This window comes from Solea solea, chromosome 19 (genome assembly GCF_958295425.1).
Source record: "Solea solea chromosome 19, fSolSol10.1, whole genome shotgun sequence".
Taxonomy (NCBI): domain Eukaryota; kingdom Metazoa; phylum Chordata; class Actinopteri; order Pleuronectiformes; family Soleidae; genus Solea; species Solea solea.
Window position 1 is genome coordinate 21,619,287 of NC_081152.1, and position 22,318 is coordinate 21,641,604.

General features: G+C 38.7%; 2 protein-coding genes across 5 annotated transcripts in view; both read right to left on the reverse strand.

Moving 5' to 3' along the window:
• sptan1 (spectrin alpha, non-erythrocytic 1) overlaps nt 1–8,590 on the reverse strand; it is a 34,441-nt gene extending 25,851 nt beyond the window's left edge. For all 4 annotated transcript variants that reach the window (XM_058618183.1, XM_058618182.1, XM_058618181.1 and 1 more), the window contains exon 1: nt 8,459–8,590. The gene's annotated coding sequence lies outside the window, so the exon portion shown is untranslated. The remainder of the gene's footprint in view (nt 1–8,458) is intronic.
• Nucleotides 8,591–9,098: 508 nt separating this feature from the next.
• Nucleotides 9,099–21,323, reverse strand: odf2a (outer dense fiber of sperm tails 2a). The gene is made up of 19 exons (XM_058618192.1): nt 21,192–21,323; nt 19,821–19,937; nt 19,622–19,735; nt 19,345–19,545; nt 18,038–18,225; nt 17,616–17,745; nt 17,405–17,530; nt 16,790–16,864; nt 16,156–16,227; nt 15,950–16,066; nt 14,860–15,045; nt 14,043–14,152; nt 13,417–13,552; nt 13,199–13,309; nt 12,256–12,519; nt 12,073–12,173; nt 11,459–11,621; nt 10,532–10,657; nt 9,099–10,425 (listed from the first exon to the last, which is right to left on the reverse strand). The coding sequence occupies exons 1-19, from the start codon at nt 21,192–21,194 to the stop codon at nt 10,252–10,254; spliced, it is 2,514 nt and encodes an 837-aa protein (XP_058474175.1). The 5' UTR covers nt 21,195–21,323; the 3' UTR covers nt 9,099–10,251.
• Between the last annotated feature and the right edge of the window lie 995 nt (nt 21,324–22,318).

The window sequence follows — 22,318 nt, forward strand, 5'->3', positions numbered from 1 at the left end:
TGTGTGCAATCTCTGCGCCAAGAAGCAGCCGGAGGTGGGTGGATGCAAGTCAGAGAAACATTGCTGCAATCAGAAAATACTGAAACAGAAAAAAAATAATGATTTATCCGTTTCATTGAATTAACGACGGATAGAAAATGTTTGACCTATTCACTGATCACCAAAATGACTGTTGGTTGTAGCCCTAGATAAAGGTTGTGGTATTAAACTGTTCCAACTAGAGCTGAAACAATTCCTTAATTAAATTGATTATTAATGAATCGTCAACTATTTTGAAGCTTTTTTCATGATTAAAACAAGATTTCTGATTGTCTCAGCTTCTTAAATGTGAATATTTTCTGGTTACTTTGCTCCATAGAACAAAGAAATGATTAAAACGGAATCATATTGGTTTGTGAACAAAAACAAGACATTGGAGAACTTCATCATTTCCAGGTTTGACAAACAATGATCAACGTTTTCTGACATTTTATCGACCAAACGATGACTCGATTCATTGAGGAAATAATCGACAGATTAATTGATGGTCAGTTTCAGCTCTAGTTCCAACAACCTCTATAAAAAAAATAAACAATCCCTTTCTTTAATAAAAACACATTAGCTGTTTATGTGACACAGACTCCACCCATCAGCAGACAGAGGAAGAGAGACGGGTATTGATCCATCAAATTAAACCAAGGTCGACTCATCCCTTCAGCAGATTAGCTGATGGTCCAGCAGAGTGTGTGTGTGTGTGTGTGTGTGTGTGTGTGTATGTGTTTTTGTTGATGTTGCAGACAGTGAGAGTGAATATGAGGTCTGCTGGAGTCAGCAGCTCTCGGTCTCATCAGGCTTCATTACCTTTTCCAAACAAACCAGCAGCTCTGTGACTTCACACAAACACACTAACACAATATCACTGCAAACTTGTGTGCGCAATCTCATTACCATTGACTTCACTGCCTGTAAAAGAAACAGTACTGACCCCCCCCCCCCCCCCCCACCCCCACCCTCCATCTAACAGCCTGTAACACTTCACAGAGAGAGATTCAATCATTTCAGGGTTTAAACATCCTCGGCCTCATTCTACACACTGATGGCAGGAAGAACTAAGTTAACTCACACTTACCCGTAGGACAAAAGTGCAATATCAAATGAATGTATACAAGCTGTATTTAATTAAGCAAAACAAAAATGTGATAAAATTCTTACTCATTAGATGAGAAAATCTTTGTTTTGTTAAAAGACTGTTAAAAGAAAATGTCAAATAATCAAGATTCAGATACATTCAGATGCCAAAATGAGCAGTCGCACTGATTTCTAATCATAATATCTGTCAAAATAATGTAAAAGATTTCTTTAGTATAGTATATTGTAATTTGAAAATTGCAGCAGGGCCATATTGCAATTTCGATACATTTGCGACTACTTCTACTACACATGACGCATCCCTGAGCAAGCACAGCTGTGCTGTGTGAGTGTATGAACGGGTGTGAATGGGTGAATGGCAGTTTTGTCAGTGTGTGCGTGCACGTGCTTCTCTTGCTGACACTTTAATAATAAACGCACACAAGGCAACATAAACGTGCATTAATGCTGATTTACTTTTATGTCGAGTCACTGATGTCACCTGGTGTGAATTTCAGAACAGCAGGTTTTTATAGCCGTCATCATGTGACGTCCTCTCAGACTTAAGCACCCCCCCGATTAGTTTTGTGAATGTGTAACACACATGATAGAAAATCACTTCACTGATTGTTATTGGAGCTAAACTGAACGTCATCCATTTGAGAGGAGGAAAAAAAGGACATGATTAGTGTCATAGAGCAGCAGTTGGAGGCGTCGCTCCCCTCTGAACGCAGCGCTGCAGCAGCTGATAACACTTCTTGAACCAATAGATAACAAACAGTTCTGCTTCTCTTCACCTCACAGCTGCCTCCCCCGCTTTCTCGGCTCTCTCCATCAGACGCCTACGCACGACACGCTGAGCCAACACGGCAACAGCTTCTATCACGAGTTACATTTTATTCCATCCAAAGTCCACTCCTACACTTTTACAGGCACAGAGACTCACAACGCAACAAGGGACACAGGATGCAGAAAACAATAACAATAAGAGTAATATAATAAATATTGTGGTTCTGTCTGATCTGACCTGGAAATGGGGAATCGTGAGGATACAGGAAAGTGGAATAATTCACATAAATATGATTCAAAATGTCTCCCCTCAAGGTCTGCATTTATCCACAGGAAGAAACGGCTGCGTGTGAGGAATAAGGAAGATATCAGCTGATGAGCTGAAGTACAGCACAATGACAGTAAATGTTCAAGAGCAGTGTTCACCAAAAACACAGAGGAAAAGGATTCTAAAAGAGTATTTAACATTACTTCTATTGGCCTAATATTTTTCACTTTGGATGAATTACCGTCTTGATCTTATTCTACAGACTAGTTTCGCGCAAATATCACACAGTCATCGTTTTATATGTTTCTCAAATGAAAATGAGAATAATGATGAAAAATGGCCGATATCGCAATCACAATTACATATTATACACTATACACTGGCTTTAAGCGCTCAGAGGAGATACAGTAAAAGACTCAAGTGTTATCCATTCACTTAGAATGTTGATCGACAAACAATCGTGTGGACTTTTCACCAGGAAGTCCCGACCAAGGCACATACACCATACTGGCAACAACACGGCTTTCTCACAAATGACAATTATCAAGAAACAGCCTTTAAATTAACATCATCACATCTTAACTTGTGTCATCATACGTAGATATATTATTGATATATTATATGTTGGCCCAGCCCTAGAACAAAAAACACTGCATGTTTCTGTGTGATCATCATCATGAAAAGGATGAAGTCACTCATTCAACAAACTCCCAGTTACCATGGTGACCCATCTGTTTTAAATAGGGGTCAGTGTGACTGACGTCATGTACTGGGGAGGATAGAGAGGCTGAAGGAATTTACAGGAAATGGGCGAAGTCTCCCAAGAAGACAGGGACGTCAATTTCCCTGCCAGAGAGGACAGAGGGGTTTGATAGAGAAAATCTATGGTTTTCATATCGGAAATAGATGAAGAACAAATGAATTCAGAAGGTTCCACCCATCTACGGCTGCAACTAACAGTTATTTTCATAATCGAATAAACTATTCTCTCGATTCATTTGGTACTTGTTTGGTCCAGAAAATGCTGGATCAGTGTTTTTAAACACCCATCTATACTTAAGAATATATATATTAAAAGACTATAAATACTAGAGGTGTCAAAAGAAACATTATTATCCTCTAAGATTCTAAAAACTTCAGTTTTATGATAACAAATGAGCCGGGGTATGTCATTCCCTCAAATAACCTTTTTCGGGATATACTTTTGCAAGTTTAGCTTAAATGTGTGTAAGTGTACATTTTTCTTGCCGTTACTTGTTTATCTACGTCACACAATCTCATTTTCTTAGCACAGAGCAGCTCACAGTAGAACCCTCAAATTAGCGTTGTAATAACGTCTTGAAACACAATTATTCTGGTCCAGGATAATGACAACAGGAAATGTTCCCATCATCTTACAGTCTGTGTACAGTCCTGTCTGTGCTGGTTTGTGTTTCTAATGTTTCACAAACAGTAATAGTGAGTGAGCGCCATTAAAAATTAATGTTACACATTACAGCATCGGCAGCTCGTCTTACTGTATAAGTCATATCAGGTCAACGTGCGATGTGATGTATATGTTCAGGGAAGTGATCGGCTGATGACGCAGCAATCCTCCTTTAGCTCTTTGTTCTCTTAAGTGAAATCAATAGAAGTGCGTATTTAGTGCATTTAAAGAGAATCTACTAAGGATGAGACGATACTGGTCAATATAACTGGACCGGATATCCTATACATGTCATGCTTCACTGTGTAGTACGACTGTAAAAATGTCAGTAAAAAGCAGCATTTTAGCTGAGTCATGTTGTAGGCTGTTTATTTCTTCGTAATGGGAGAAGAATTATTCATTTATTTTATTTATTTGATAGGGACAATGCATATTGATGAACATCTTCAACAATTGAGGATGTAAATATACCAGATTATAGCGACAATACTAATTCTGTAACTTCTGTAGTCCCTAGGCAGGTGACAATAGACATTTTCTTTGTCTTTGAAATAGCCTGAAATGACACAGCATGAATGTGTTAGGTGTGTAAGGTTTTAAATGACTGTATCGGACTTTGTGATATCCTAAATAAAAGGAAAAGGTCTCGTAAAACAAAGTCAACAATCGACTTTCACAACTCTAAACTGAGTCAAAACTAACAAACATCAAGTACTACGCAGTTCCAATCTTCTCCAAAGGGCTCTGTTACTCCATTACTGCTCAAAAATTAAACCACACACACACAAAAAAAAAATCACACAAAAACAAAAGTCATGCAGCAAAATTCAATCCACTAATGCCTATTATTCACGCACATGCACCACCAATACCCCGGCACAAATTAAACACAGCATTACACAGTAACAGTTAGTTTGAGAGGACGGAGAGGAATGAAAACAACGTACAGAGAAGATATTTCAGATGTGACGGCGCCTCAGGCTTTTTCCCTCCGTGTGTCGTAGCTGATGTGAGGACTACGTCTGTGACGGAGTCATGGTCTGCAAACGTCTGTGCTTCAAGTCCCTCAAAACAATCTGCTGGAGACTCGCGAGGAAGAGTCCTGGTCTACAGGAGCTCAGACAGACGCATTGCACCTGCAGTGGCTGCGCTCGCACAAGACGGAGCCAGCCAAGATGTAGCCCAGCCCAATGCGTCGACCCCTCCCTCCCACCATCATCATCATCATCATCATCCCTTTACTCAGCAAAACACCACCATCACTGACCTACACTTCTCTTGAATCATCTTTCCTGCACAAACGAAACACACAAACAGAAACAAGCACGCACACTCACACAGAGTAGAGGCACAAACACGGTGGTTACCTTGAGTTTGGGTTTAGTAAAGGTGGACATGCTGCGAGTCTATCATCCATCAGTGAGAAGCAAAAACAAAGTGAGTGCCTTCATAATTAGAACATATTCTTCACATTCAGTTGCCAGTTTGTGACGTAAACTAAAATAAATATCGACAAATCTAATCCCACACGTCTGTGCCATGTACTGGTGTCCTCTTAAATGTATAACACACAGTAGATGAGTGGGCTTGCTTGGGATCTTGTGCGTCTATTTACAGCCGATATAGTTGCAGTGGTTCCCAAACACTGGGTTGGGACCCACAAATGGGTCACAGGATAATTTTTCTTTTTACTAAAATTCAGTTTTAGTCAATCATGATTCAAAATTAGATTGTTATTACTTGTTGCAGCCCTGTACGCTTTGTTATATTCAGGTGAGAAAGGAAGAAACGTGCAAAATAAATCTGAGAAAACAGTCACAACACAAAAGCCTCTGAAAAAAATGCAGCATGTGGACGTTTTTCAGGTCCTACTACACCTACTACTCACATGAAAGACTATTTTCCATAATTAAAACAAGTTCTCTGATCTTTTAGATGTTTAAAATGTGAATATTCTGGTTTCTTTGCTCCATAAAACAAAGAATTCATTAAACATCATTTCCTAATTGATTATGAAAATAAATCAGAAAAACAGCCCTATAGTGAATATATAATGTATAAGTTACGGTGGTCAAATATTTCTAAATACTGTAGCCGTACTACAGAGAACTTTTGATATGGTGTGTCCATAAAGAAATATCCATACTACTAGGTTTTTATTTAACTGCATCATCAGACAGACTCACATGAATCCTCGGGTAAAATGGAAGCAAAATCTAAGTGTATTAAATGAGAAGTGAGTGATGTGGATGTAGGTCATGTGGTAACTGTAACACAGTAAAAAAAAAATAGGGCAGTGTCGAGGGACATTTCATTTGCTGTGGGAATATCACACAAGTATTTTAGGTGGCAGTGGCAAAGCTGTCCCAGTTTAAGTCCATGTTTCTGGATCACAGGCGGGAGTATGAGCTCAGACTCCGCTGTCACAAAAGGTTAGCAATGTCGGCGCTGAAGCTCTCAATACCTCATGTTTTCATGCCCGTGGCTCCAACAACAATGGATGAATATTCACTATTCATCATCCACGAGTTTGCATGGACAGATGCCAAACATTGATTAACATTCTGCTCGTCTAATTACAAGTTTAACGACATACAAATGTGTCTTTAATCATCGTCGAGCTTAATTCATGTCCATATACTGCTACTTACCGAACATTGCAACAAAAACAACAATCCGTTCTCTTTGCAGAACCACATCATACGTCATAGCTTTATCTCTAAAAATAGGTATATATATTATAGGTATATAGGTGTATATACCTATAATTTACAGCTTTCATGGAACTTAGTTTCATTAGCTCATGTTTTTGAGTTCCTTTATGGTCACATTTATGTCACTATTGTGGAAGCTGTGTGCAGCACGGCCTCAGATTAAAGGGCCAGTTGGTATGTGAGGAATTTGGCATCGTCCTGTCAAAATACCAATGCTGGGACAGTCAGTAGCAAAAGGTGCAACATAGTATCCTTCCACTGTGGTTTCACACGTCTTGGCTGGGCTTGAAAATGTATTATTGGATATAGGCAAACACACTCCTGTACGATAATTGGCATGTTCGCAGTTCAAACCCAACATAAACTAATGGACTGTTATACCATGAGGAGACAAGATGAGGTTTTTGTAATCAATGTAATAACTTTTAAATAATGCTATGTTCCATTTATATCCATTAAAGGAATCGCTAGTCATCCTTGAGTTCACTGCTTTAAAAAAATTTAAATAGTGGACGTTTCTCGGGCTAGCTGTGGTATTTTGTCTATGATTAAAAATTAAAACAGTATTATATGTACTAAGGATTTTCTGTGAAATTAATTTAACTGTAAAAGCAGCCGTGTTTGTATAGTGGCAGCGATCTAGAAATCCCATGTTCCAAGCTGGAAATTCTGAGTTTCGACTACAAATGCACCACAAAAAAACCTTTTCTATTAATCGTCTATCTGTCGTGCATTGCAGTTACTGAACATGGTTTGCCAGATGTGGTGTTTTCATTGAACAGGATTATGACTCGTCAACCACTTCGGCCTAAGCACTCGTGAATAGCAGCATATAGGACAACTGCAAAAGGTCCAATATCCTGCATACCACGTTTACATCCCGGTTTCTACTACTGGTTTACTGCCCTGCCATTTTTGCACTACTGTTTATACACATTAAAATATTAAAATGTTCTACTGGCATTCAGGTTACAATTTCATGCAGAGTTCATAGCGTCATTTGTTTATATATGTTTTTGTATTCTTATCTATTCTTTTATTCTTGTCTACCTTTTAATGCACAGTTTACTCTTGCGTTCTATGCCTGATGTCTTATACTGCTGTAACAGAATACTTCCCAGATCAATAAAGTGCATCTCTCTATCAGTCTGACCAATAAATAAAAAAATAATACATCAAATGTATGCTACAATCGAGAATTACAATTAATTGGGTCAAAAACCTTTTATAATTGTTCCATGTCTTTTCACAATAAAAATGATTGTATCGTAACATTGTAATAGCGTGAGTTTTTTGTTATTATTTCATCCGTGAAAACTGTCTCATATATTGTTTGATGTACATTAACTCACAGCTCAAATGCTGACATTAATAATGAACGACGGTGTGAGTGAATGCAGTGGTGTAACAGGAGGAAGAACAGCTGAGTCCATATGTCCACAGAATGTCCACACAGTGTCTTTCCTGCACTGGGCGGCTCCCTCACTCCCTGCCATAGCTGACAAGCTAATACAACCGACTACATAAGCTACCCGTTTACAAATACTGTGACATTTACTCGCTGTAAAATTAAAATTTCACTGATTGTTATCGTTTTGAATTCTAAAAAGGAATCAATTAAATTAAAGTGACGATTTAATCGCCAAGTAATGGACCGTCTAGCAGACAGCAGCTTCCGTCCTCACAAATCCACTAATTATAACATTAAATTCACTTTCCAGGAGGGAAATGTTCGTGTTATTTGCTGCTACACGCACAGAAAAAACCCATCTGAATCTGTCATTGAACCGTTGTGTTTGAATGGCAAGCAGGTCGATGGGTGTCTAAGCAACGCTAACGGTGTTTAAGAGGGTGGCCAAAGCTAAAATTAGTGTTTTCAACACGTCCTCTCAAGTAAAAGTGTCTGTTTTAGATGTATTTGTGTTTATTCTTTATGTCTACGTTATTAAAATGTCGTAAAACAAAAGCACAGCTCGCTAACGCTGCAGAGCGGAGCTAGCCGCTAAACTGAGCGGAGCTAACCTAGCCTAGCCTAGCCACAGCAGCAGCAAACAGATAACACGGACGGCGCTAACAGCGCAGGTTAGCGTGAGCAGCAGTATTTACACTTTATTTAAAATCAGCAACGCAGTCAAAATAAAAGCGTTTTCTTACCTTGTTTTGTTTTTATATAAAAAATAGCGCACGAAGTGTTGGTTTGGTTGAACCAGGAGAATGGACGACGAACGACGAGAGCTCGGATCGCTCTTCGGGGATGTATGTATTTTTTTCCTCGCCTCAATGTGACGTAAGCTTCTGCAGATACACGAGAAGTACCGATAAATGCCGGAACAAGCCGAAACCTGGCTCCACGCCATTATTAGTTTATTTGGTCATATTCTCGTAATATTTATAATGGATAATAAACGTTATTCGTTTATACATTGTGTGTACCGATATATCATATATTTGTATTTTTTTTTACTTTAATCAAATAAATTCTTAAAGAAAAAATGTGTTTGCTTACTAAGCATGAAATAATCGAGTATTTGTGCTCGTGTTTAATTTTATTCTTATTAAAATAACCAAAATCAGAGTCAAGAAAACACACAAACACTTGAATCATGTGAAAAAAACATCTGCATTAGACAAACAAACATAAAAAAATAAATACACTGGAGTCAGTGTGTGTGTATGTGATGATGTAAACGTGCAAGTTTTGTTTCAGTCAAAAGCACCAAAGTTTGTGTCATGAGCGACTCAGATAAAAACTGTATAAATAAGACAAATATATGACGAATACTATGACGAATAGTTTCTGTATTAAATAGCACACAAAAACACAGTAAAATGCATCTTTTTGATGGTTACAGTTGATTAAAAAAAGACTTGGCCTGTGCTTTAACGACAGAGTTGGAATATGTGTCATTTTTGGCTTGATTTAAAATAAAAATAACATCCTTAACAGTTAAAAAAATTATGTAAACACAAAGATATTTGTTGTCGGATGTTTAGTCAAACAAGTAATTGACATGGAATCATGGGAAAATATTGTAAAAAGAAGAAAAACAGGGTATTTGTATTCATTAAAACTCAGACCATTTATAAAATGTGGACGTGGATTTCTGGAAGTAAAAAATATACTGAACAGCCACCAGGGGGCAACTCCTTTTGTCGCAAAAACAACTTAGTTTGAATGGAAGTCTTTGTGAACACGAGCTTCACCTTCTCATTTGATTGTGTCAAAAAATTCACTTCACGTACATTAGCAACAATTAACCCACGATTAATCCACCACGCTGTTGTCGAGAGTCTCGCAGAGGTCGTAGCATCACAGATGATTGCGATAAAACAATACGTCTTGGTCACCCTGGAAATGTAAACGTAACTTTTTTTTATGCGTAAACATAAAAATGAATAAACCTTTAATGCTTTAAAGTGGAAAAAATATTCATATAGGTAGTTCAGTGAAACACTTAACCCCACATTGCTCCAGACTGCTGAGTGAATGGTTCATTAAAAGTGGGTCGGGGGCCCACAGATGGATCGCAGGCCATGATTTTAGGGTCCCCAAGCAAGTTTTGCCGAATTTTAAAAACCTTTTATTTGAGATTTTATGTGTATAATTTTTAAATAACAAGTTTTAATGAATTTACCAAACATCTGTGGAAACGTTTGTTGAGGTTTGTTTTTACACATACGGCTGTAATTTATCATGACTTTTTTGTGATTTGGGTGACGACAGTCCTCAAATATAAAGTTTGGGGAGAAACTGCTCTATGTTTTACCTCATCTCGACCGCTGTCTCTCATTTTTCTCCTTCTCTGGTTGAGACATGTTTTGAGAGCAGCGCTGAGGCTTTTTACGGTTTGGTAATATTCTGCGTTTCTGACCCACCACAGCTCCTATGTTCCAGGTCCTTCAGGTTTTCGTTTGGTTATAACCCTGATTGTGTGATGGTGGGACGGTCAGATGGGAGAGGGAGGAGCCTGCAGGGAGCTGCTGACCACCACGTCTCCAAACACGTTGGTGTACGACTCTTTGAGGAACTGGACGTAGTTCTGCAGGCTCTGGTTGGTGCTGTCTGACTGCTCCAGACGATCCGTCATGTCCTGGAGTCGACTCTGGTATCGCCGCTCCGCCTGAGCATCACACACGCACACACACACACACACACACTTTACACACCTGCTAACACTTCACACACACACACACACACACACAGAGTAAAGAGCTAAAGGCGTTTACCTCCTCTTTGCTACGTCGCAGTTGGTTGATTTCTGACGTGGTTCTGCTGAGCTGCGTCTCCAGTTCCACGACCTTGGCCTGGGTGGAGCGTTCTTTGGTGGAAGCACGTTCTCGGCTCTCCGACACCTGGAGACAAATGTAAGACACAGCATATTAATTAATGAGTGACGAACAGTTATCGCTAATGGCTAACTTATTTAAGCTTCCCGTTCACTTTGCAGTGACAAACTTCAGGTCGTAGGTAGAAAACAACTATCTACCAATATCTATATAACTTCTCTTCTTATTTCACGTTCTCTACCTCACCTCCCCTCTGTCCCCCATTTGTCCTTTCACCACAACCTGTCTCGGCAGATGCTGCACATGTTTCAGTCTGGTTCTGTCACAGAGTTTTCTCTTCTCTATTGTAAAGGTTTCTGTCTTACTCTGCACAGAGCCTTGAGATAATATATGTTGTTGTGGAGCTATCGGACAATTTCTTCCATCATAGGCCAGATTTAACCCAAAAATCGGTTTTGTTTCATTTATATATAAAATGTCAATGTCTGTATGTCATGTATAATCCTCTTTTCTACATTTTTTATTCCTACATTTTAAGTTTTTACGTTACAGCACAGTTACAGGACAGCTATTTTTTCGAATCTCCTGCACATTACGAGCTTCACCTTCTCATTTGATTGTGTCAAAAAATTCACTTCACGTACATTAGCAACAATTTACCCACGATTAATCCACCACGCTGTATATATAAAATGTCAATGTCTGTATGTCATGTATAATCCTCTTTTCTACATTTTTTATTCCTACATTTTAAGTTTTTACGTTACAGCACAGTTACAGGACAGCTATTTTTTCTGCACATTACGATGAAAGTTCACGATGGAATTATCGAAGTGGGCGTGGTCAGTGCGACGGTCGCGGTCAGACCTGTCGTCGAGCGTCGTCCAGAGCCTCTTCCAGACCTCGGCTCAGCAGGGAACACTCTCTGGTTTTCTCCTCCAGGCGGAGCTGATTGCTGTGAATGGCATCGTCACGCTTGCTGAGGACTGACAGCAGCTCGCTGTTCTGAGCACTGGAATCCTCCAACGTCCTGCCGAGAGAGAGAGAGAGAGAGAGAGAGAGAGAGAGAGAGAGAGAGAGAGAGAGAGAGAGAGAGAGAGAGAGAGAGACACACACAAGAAACCATCAACATACACTGAACAAAGTCAAAGAAACCCAACTTCTGGGAAACTGTTCTTATTTCTTTGCCTAAAAAGAAAAATAATCTTGTCAAGCAAGTTTTGAAATAGAACAAATATTAACAAGTTTTAAATACATGATATTGTTTGCCTGTTATTTCTTCAATTCTGGACACTTTTGTCTGTTTTCCCCCTCATTTTGAGGAACATTAGAGTCTAAAAGTGTATGTATTTCTGTGTAAATGTATTTCTTTTCAGTAATTTTAAGCAAAGTTTGCTTTAAGCTGTTTCTTCTCTTCTTTCTCTTAAATCAAAAATCATTTTAAGAATATTTGGCTTATTTCTAATGCGGCGGTCACTGACTTTTCCAGAGTCTCCACTCGCTGCTGCAGCCGTCTGTTCTCCTCCAGCAGAACCTTGTTCTTCTGTCTCAGCAGATCCATGTGGTTTCCCTGCGTCTCCACCTGACACCACACAAAACAAAGGTTACACACTTTCACATCACACTGACAGCTCACTCCTGACCCCTCGTGAAAGTGTCGTGACCTTCATGCGTAGTTCGGTCAGGTTGTTGCCGAGCTCGGCGCTGCGTCTCTCCTGACCGCGCTCTCGGTCCTGAGCCTCCTGCAGCCGCAGCTCGGCGCGGCGCAGAGCATCAGGCAGATGTTCCAGCTCTGCCAGACGTCCCTGCAGCTCCCGACGGACCTCGTCCACCTCCTGGTCCAGTTTCCCCCGCACGGCCTGAGCCACCTGCTCCGCCCGAGCCAGACGAGCGGCGAAGTCGTCGGCCTCGGCTCGTGTTTTCCCCACCTGGACGACGACGGATAACAGCCAGAACTTCTTATGTTTTTATATATTAATGGTCGAGCTAACATGTTGCTAAACTTCTTCATCATTGCAGATGATACTAATTTTTATTTTGTTGTGGAAAAAATGTGTAGATGCTTTTGTATGGTGTAAAAAAAATACTTAAAAGTAATAAAAACTTGGTTTAATGCAAATAAATTGGAAAAAAAAAATCTGAATATGAAATAATGTGCAACAGCTGTAATGTAATTAAATATTGTACTGTCCTTTTTTTGGTGCTTAATAAACACTTTTAGTGCATGACTCAGCCACTTCATTAACACCTTTTTTTGCCTCTCAATATTAAGGGGAAGATGAGGCAAATTTACATTTTAGATTTCCATTTATAAAAGTGTTTAGTGAATTTATTTTGTAAAGTTTAAATTTGTCTCAAATTTTGTAAAATTGTTTATGTGGGATATGTAAAACGTTTTAAATTTTTAATTTAGTAAAAACATTTTGGGGGATTTGTAAAAGTGTTTCACAATTTGTTTTGTGAATTGTAATTTTTTGTCATTCATTTTCATTCATCAGTTCATTTGTCTAAGGCTTTGAAAGAGTGTTAATGTTATTTACATTATTACTGTATATATCTATAGAAATATACATATACTGTATGTATAGATGTACTCCTTCTCCACACCTGGATCTTGTAGCTGTCCAGCAGACTTTCATACTGCCTGATGGAAGCTCTGACCTGCTGCAGCTCAGACTGAGACACCAGCAGCTTCTCGTCCACCGTGGTCGCTGAGACCTGACACAGAGCAAATCAAACGCACACGTCAACCTCCTGACGTAATCTGAGTCTATAAGTGAAGAGGACGGAGTAGCAGGACATGGTTTGGTGGGGTTTATGTTCACCTTCAGAGCCTGGTTGTCCAGTTTGGCTGCCGTGTTCTCCGTGGTCAGGACGTGCAGTCGGTCCAGCAGAGTCTCTCTCTCCAGACGACTTTTATCCTCTGCGCTGCGAATCTGCTCCGTCAGCTCTGAAATACGACTGTGACGCGACAGAACGACCAGGTTTCAGACATTAGTGGTTTAGAAAAACCAGAATACAATAAAAAATCACAATAAAAGATGTTTAATGGTTTTTCACCTGATTATCACTGAAACACTTTATTTGAAGAATTATTGCATAAACACAGTGTGTGGTTAGAGTTATTTTTCTTAAACTTTTATTAAATATCCTACATGATGTTTGGACCATGATAGAGAGTCAACATGTTTTTTTTGCCTTATTATTTCAGGATGAGAGTGGTTTTACATTCCAGTCCACAAGGTGGCGTTAATGCACCCAACAGCTGTTTGCCAACCGGAAATTAGGAAAAAATAGTAATAATGCTTAATTATTATGTAGTTTGTCCAAGTGGTGTTACCGTAGCGACTGTCACTATGCCATTTTAATCTAGTCCTTGGATTATTTTAGTTAGCGACGCTAACACGTGTGTGTGTGTGTGTGTGTGTGGCAGGTAGGGGGCGACACACACCTGTTGAGCAGCGACACTTCCATCTCCAGTTTACTCTTGTCTTTCACCTGTTGTGTGTGAAGACTTTGCCAACTTTCAGCTGTGGACAGAGCTTCAGTCAACTGCTTCTCCTAATGAAGACAAAATAGTATATATATAATGTTATTTTGGTTGCTATGGTAACGTGTGCAAATGTTCTACAATGTGATTAAAATCATTCTGAATTTCCACTGACGTAAAAACAGTGTTTAATCAGAATAATCCACTCTGAGACACACACAGAGTTATTAGATTTACGAGGTTCACTGAATGCATCCATAAGCTCAACACACCTTGGAATCTGCGTTACTATGGAACGCCAAAAGGGTCACATTTCATTTGCGTAATCACGTTGCGTTAAACAGGATTCCCGCACCCTGGTTTCACATCAAATTCAAGGATTTTCCAGGACTTTCCAGACAGTGGACAGTAATTATGACTCGACGTTTGTCCTGCGTCGCCTCGTCTACGTACATCAAGCAATGCAGGGTGTGAAACAGTAGGTGGCGTCGTAACAAACAAGGGAGACTTCAACCTTAATATCAACTTGCACAAAATTCAAGCACTTTCAATGACCCATGTCTACACTTTTTACGCTCATATTTACACAGACGAAATGTGACCCTTTTGGGATTCCATACACTACTCTCTCTCTCATTGTCTTTTAACATTTGTTCAAGTTACTAATAATGAGGAGGAAAATACACATCTTATACTTTAATTAAACAAATGTACAAATATAATTAGTGTTAAACAGTAGTAGACCGATCGACTGTAAAATGTCCTTCCCGAGTCTCACCATGTCCAGGAGTTGGACGCTCAGCTGTCCCGTGGTGTCCTGGCAGCGCTCCGCTCTCTGCTTCTGGGTTCTCGTGGCTCGTTTCAGAGCGTCTCGGTCAGCGCTCGCCTGCTGCTTCTGCCTCGTCAGCTGCTCCTTCAGATGTTCCAGCTCCACTTTCTGACGCTCTGCCACTCGCTCCAGGTTCTGACCTCGCAGGAAAAAACAGTCTGAACAACAGGTGACACTGACTGTAGAATAACTCAGATTATAACTCAGATTTTAACTCAGCTCTGGCTTCTGGTAACAGTTCATTTGTATTGGTCTGTTTTTACAGTGTAATTTTATTTCTGGGTATTTTAATATTCTGATGTTTTTTAACTTCTCTGGTTGATTTGTTTTTAAATTTGACTGGTTTGTTTCTACAGTGTTTTAGATTATTTTATATTTGGGACAGACCATGTTACTCAAAATAAATGACCCTGCAGGGAATAAAACACGTTAAATTTTTTTTCAATTTGCTTGTTTTTATTCATTTTTGAGGTTATGCTGTTTGTATATTGTTTAATGGTCTTTATTGTTCCACCGTACAGGGCAGTTTGTCCAGAATATTATTAGATTAGATTAGATTATTATTGTTGTTGCTAGTGCAGTGCATGATCAAATGTGCCTGTTATTGTGTGTATTTTCATATTTTCTGTATTTTTTTGGTGTATTTGGTCACTTCTACTTGTACAGCAAACATAAACACAGATATTGAAATAATGACATAGTAATAATAATAAGAAGAATAACAAATAACAACAGACTTGAGATGAGGCGGCAGTGGCTCGTTTTGTGATATATATCTGTCACATTTCTACTGATATCTCTTGCATTTCGTATCCAAACGACGTCAAAGTCGACTCTGCACAGTTTAGTGAGTCACCTGACTTTACAGATCATTAATATCATGATTGTTATTATTATATGAGACATTGTAGAGGCTAAGCAAATGCTTTTTTTGGTTTTGCTTGCGTACGGATCACCTGCCCAGGGCAATGTTTAGTTCCTATATTTAATATAACCTGTTTCACTTTGGCTCCGACAGACATAACAAGTGAAAACTGACCTTTATCTGAACAACGAGTCGGTTGTTCTCGGCCTCTTTGCTGCGCAGCTGCCCTTGTAAATGAGCTCGTGTCGACTCCAGACTCTTGGACAAATGAACCGTGCTCTTGGAATTGTCCTGGATCTCAGTGAAAAGATGAAGACACTGCTTTAGTTTAGAATCATCCCTGACACACAAATATACTAAAAATAAAAAGCTCACAGCACCTTCTCCGTGTCCAGGAGTCTGGAGAGCTCATCGACCTCTTTCTCTCTCTCTTGAAGTTTCACCACAAGAAGCTGAAAAACAAGTTTCATCACATGAGACGAGAAACACACACACTGAGAAGATTAAAAAACTCTCGTGTCCTGACAGACGGATCCTCACTGTGGCATTGTTTCCATAAGCTACTGCAATGTCACAAGATTTATTTCCATCCAGTGTTGCATTCATTTTTCACTAAGATCTTGTATTGATGATGGGAGAGTCGGGCCACTGAGCAAAGCCTTCTCCAGCACATCCCAGGGGTTCTCAGTGGGGTTAAGCTCTGGACTCTGTGGTGAAACTGATGTCTCATGCTCCCTGAACAACTCTTTCACATTTTGAGCCTGATGAATCCTGGCATTGGCATCTTGGAATATGCCCATGTCATCAGGGAAGAAAATAATGCATTGATGGAATAATCTGGTCATTCATTATATTCAGGTAGTCAGCTGACCTCATTCTTTGGACACATAATGTTGCTGAACCTAGACCTGACCAACTGCAGCAACCTCTAACCTATTTGCTTAGTTAAATCCAGGTGGAGACTTTTTTTTTGGCCAGGCAGTGCATAATAAAACTGAATTTAAAGAAACTCACAGCGTTGTCGGCCTCCGTGTTTCCCAGTCTCTTCAGTAAATCGTCCTTCTGCTCCGACAGTCGCACTGACTCCATCTGTTCACACACAGTGATGTGAGACAGTGTGTGTGTGTGTGTGTGTGTGTGTATGTGGAAGCAAATCTGTCCAGACACGACCATGACACAAAATATACTGTCATTTTTAAATCAGGTATAAGAAGAAGCCACCCAATGATTATCAGTCAGTAAAAAAGTGGAGAAAGGGTTTGGATTAAATAAACTTAAGCTTCTTCTTACTCCTTTTCCAGCATGTTGTTTCATGGATGTGGTGCTGGTTTTAAGGCTTTAAGTCTCTCTGCGTGACCTTTGTTAAAATTGTACTAGGTTCAGATGCTCAAAATAAAACCTTTGTTGGAGCCACGTCTCATTTTTATTTGTAAGAAGTTGCCGATTGAAAGAGGCAAACAGTTTTCTACTGTGCTCGCTTTTAAGTTTAGTTTTGATTTGTTTATTGGAAAAAGAAAAACAAGCGATCATTGGAAGAAAATAAATTGTTGATATCATTTCAGACACCAAGGAAGGATCTGGCCATGATTTATACCTGAGTCATTCATTCATTCATTCATCCCTTCATACCTTGGATCCGTACTGCTCCCTGAGAAGATGTCTCAGAGCTCTGTTCGTGTTCTCAAACGTCTCCAGTTTCTGCAGCAGCATCATCTTCTGATGATCCAGGCCTGAAACCTCAGCAGCTGACACTCTCTTCATCAACACAGACCAGACAAAACTCATCATCATCATCATCATCGTGTTAATACTACGTCGTTGTGACAGGGTGAACACTCACTGTGGCTCCGCCCAGTTTGGAAACAGACTCTCTGAGAGCGGACACTTGTTTGGCGGCGGCCGCTCCGTCCACCTCGGCCTCCATCAGCTTCCTGAGCAGAGCGTCTTTGTCCTGAGGAGTTCTGTCCGGTCTGCGAGGACGAGACAAGGGTTCAGTGATTCATGACGTCACACATCATTCTGTTCACTTCACTGCATTAAATAGACTGTGACTGTTTACACCAGAACAAGAAAACTACGACACACTCTTTCCACATTTTATACATTTCTATCTTCATAGTTTTACGTGTTTGTTACATAAAACTGAACCTGAATACGTCAAAAACATGAATATAATATTTTTAACTACTTTAGCAGCTGTGCAGACAGTGAGAGTCTTCACAGACGTCAGAAATGTCCTGTGACGCGTGTAACGTGGCGCACCTGTGGACGTCGCTCCCCTCCAGCATCTTCTCCATGGACTGGCGTAGGCGCGAGTTCTCCCTCTCCGTCTCCACCAGGTCCTTGGTGACCTCGGCGAGCTCCTCCTCCTGCTCCGCGATCACTCGCTTCGACGCACTCAGCCGCTCCGACTGACGCTCCAGCTGCTGCGCCTTCTTACGGAGTTCCACCTACACACACGCACACACACACGCACACACACACACACACACGCAGGTGAGCGCGCACACACACACACACGCACACACACACACACACACACACACACACACAGAGACACTTTAGTCCTTAGATACATGTAAAAAAAAAGCCATTTATTAAGATATAATATAGGTTGTGTTGTTTTACCTGACAGCATCATGTGGCGTTACCTCACATTACTCCACCTCTTCACTTTCTTCATACATTACGATGCATGTTGTTTGCAGCTTTACTTTTATATTTTATATTTCAACTCTACCAGTGTGTTTTAGAACTGAATTTAAACCTTTAACGTTTGTTAAAGGTTTAAATTCAATAAATTTAAAATAAACGGCCTATTTAACTGAAATTTTAACTGGTCTCAAATGTATTTATTTATAATTGTATTTATTGTGGTGTGTTTTAATTTAATTTAATTTAATTTAATTTAATTTAATTTAATTTAATTTAAACTTTAATTTCCATCATGGTTCATTTGTAATGCTTTTATTTTGTGAAGCACTTTGGTCACCTGTGGGTTGTCGTAATAAAGTACTAGTACTTATTGTTTATGAATCCATTTTATTTTATTCTACTGTGAGACTGCGTCACTGGGTGCCGATGGCCTGGATCAACATTGTCTCAACTCATTTGACAATGGTTTGAATTTGAGAGACTTTTTTCATGTTTTTAAGTTACGTACTACAGCTTTACGACCGTTATTTGTGCTTGACAGCAAAGCGTGTGATGTCGGGATCAGAAGTTAAATTATATTCTGCGTGTAAATGACTATCATTCTGTGCAAACACAGAACAGATGAAAAAGTCTTTGTCTGCTTGATTTAAAAAAATCTTAATGTTTTAAATTGTTTTTATTTCTATAATTGATTTTTTTTTAAATATTTAAATTTTGTTTTAATTTCCAATGTATTTACTTGCTTCTGTAAAGCACTATGAATTGCCTTGTGTAAGAATGGCGCTATACAAATAAACTTCCGTTGCCTATCATGAACGTCCTGTAGCATATTTTGAGGAGCTATTACAGTCATGACACTAAAAAACAGCAGAACGTCACTTTAAAATGTGGAGTCCTAAATTAAAGCAACCGACCTCATTCTTCAGAGAGCCAACTTCTGTCATTAAACTGTCAATCTTCCTCTCGTACTGGCTGATTCGTCCGTGTAGTCCCTCCCCCTGCTCATCCTCCTCGTCTGTTGCCAGGTCAGCCAATCGCAGCGGAGAATGTTGGGTCTCTGATGCTGGTTCTGGTTCTGGAAGTGGTGGTACAATCTCGAGGCGGTGTGTCAGACCCTTGGGTGCACATGACACTTTGTTCAGTGACAACATCCTGGCAGGAAACCTAATTGTCCTTTTTAAGAGCCGTTACCTCCCACTTGAACGCCGAGTCACGTATGGAGGTTTTACCCGGGGGAATCCATGGCACGCGGGTTCTGACCGTGGCTGTGGGACGGAGACTTCCTGTGTCTGTTTTGATCTTCCCCTTTAAAAACAACAAATGTGGAAAAATAACTAATAACGTCAAAATATTATGATATTAGAGAATGAAAAACAATCCATTGTGTAACCTGCTGTGTTTTGTTTGGACTCCTTCTGAGACTCTTTATGTGCACATGGACCGGTGTGTCGTCACTGACGTGGACATGAAGCGGAGGTGAAGTTGACCGATGTCTCATCGCTTTCCTCTGTGGGCAAAAAAAAATGTAACTGCTCACAATAAGATTTCAATAAAATTTAGCATGATTGAGATTTCTTTTTTGAATACAGAATTAGCAGGTAAATATATAAGATTATAAATCAAAGTCATGAAATTCTGAGGTTAAAAAGTCAAAATTATTTGATTAAATAAAAATTATAAGACAGACACAGAAATGCCAGTTAAATAACCTAAATTATTAGATTAAAGGTTAAATTAACAAGATAGTTCTGATAAAAAGCCACAATTTTGACTGTCCGTAATAAAAATAACAATACATTTTATTTGTAATGTACTTTTTATTATTAAAATCTCTATTAAAGGTGCTACAGGTTAAACCCAAGATAAAATAGAATGAGATAAGAATATAAGATTACAAAAACCAGCAGTGGGGAAAACTGTTAAATTGTTTGTAATCAAGTGAATGATCAATTAATCAAATACTTATGCCAACCCAGGTGTGAACCCAAAGAACTTAATCCCATACCCAGTCACAAAATAAATAAAATGGAAACATGTGTAGTCCAGCACATTTACAGATACTGGAAGACTAATTTACAATTACTATACGTCACAGCCAAAATACTAATGACAAAGTAATAAATAAGTAAGGTTTTAGAAGTTGTTTAGATCAAATATTATTGGAAAAAAAAAACTTAACCTACCTGATCCAGTTTACAATAGCTCTAATTTAAACTACATCAGTACAAATCAACACAACTACTACTCGCTACGACTTGCAACTTAAAACACCCGTGATTAACATGCTGTATACTAAAATTCGGCCGTATATTCGTGCTATTATAAATCGAATAATCCAGTTTTTAGTAGGAGGAGAAACAGAGACAAGAGGTAAACACATTAGCCTTAGCTAATGTGTCTTAATGTGTTAGTCTTTAGCTAACCTTGACAGCAGCCTCACTGGCTAAGAAGTCATGTATCGCACTTTGTTTGTGGAAATTGTTTTACGAAGCAGTAACTGCGTTTAAGGAGTGTAAATAGTGGGGAAAGGGCTCGGTTTTCGTGGATATAATTCTGCCCCACATAAGCTAACTGGTCTTCATCAGTTTCCTTTTAGCTTTTCTATTAGCTTATCTCCCAATTAATGAGTTTAAAGTGGCTCTTTTTTCACGACATAATGAAGACATTTGTACTACTACTACGAACTCTACTACTACTACTACTATACTACTACTACTAACAATAATAATAATAATAATAATAACAATACATTCGCTCTTACCATAAGAGAAACAATATTACTCCTTCAGACTTATTTATTTATGTTTTAGTAGTGTAGCCAGTAAAAAAAAACCTTACAGAGCAGAAGAAAGCTCATACTGGGATAAACTTCTTCACTTAAAGACGTCCTGTTGTCTCTGATTGGACAGTTCAAAGCACGTGACCTCATTTCTCCAACGGTGATTGCAGCAGAGTCTTAAACTAGCCGCGTTTCTATAGCAACCAACACACTGTAAAACTCAACAAAGAGTGTCGAAGCAGGAAAATCCGAGTGCACGTGAACTACGCATTTTGAACCAACTTTATATAAAACAGACAGCAGAAGAGTGACAAATCTAACACATTCTTTTTGTTTTTATTCCATCAATAGTCTTTAGTCTTTGTCATAGTAAAATGTATTTTATTTTATGTATAGATATATGTTTACCATATAATGAGGCCCATTTCCACCAATTGAAAAATTATATATATATATATATATATATATATACATATGTATATGTATATATATATGACTCACTATAAATAAATAATAAATATGACTCACTATCTCATTATTGTGAGATAGTAAGTCATATTTATGAGAATTATTACATATTCTCTCTTAAATGTGTCATAATTATGAGAAACTATCTCATGATAACATATGTCAAGTCTTAATCATCACAGTCATAATTCTCATAAATATGACTTGCTATATCCTAATAATGAAATAGCAAGTCATAGTTATGAGAAAGTAAGTCATAGTTATGAGAAAGTATCTCATTATTATGAGATAATAAGTCATCCTATAATGACTTATTATATCGTAATCATGACTAACTATCTCATACTTATGACTTACTTATATACATTTTTTATTTGCCAAGTGGCAGGAAATGGGCTTTTTTTGTACTGGTATTATTATACATATTATGTTAAATATTGATTTGTTATGAAAAACCACTTTGTAACTGTGTTTAATAAGTCGTAATTATTGTAATTAATTATCATTATTATTATTATTGTTATTATTATCATATTTGAACATCACCGCAAATGAAGATGGTGGTATTATTTTTCACGCCTGAGGACCAAATTTCCCACCGTTATCTTGTACCATGAATGCATCAGTGATCACTCACACAC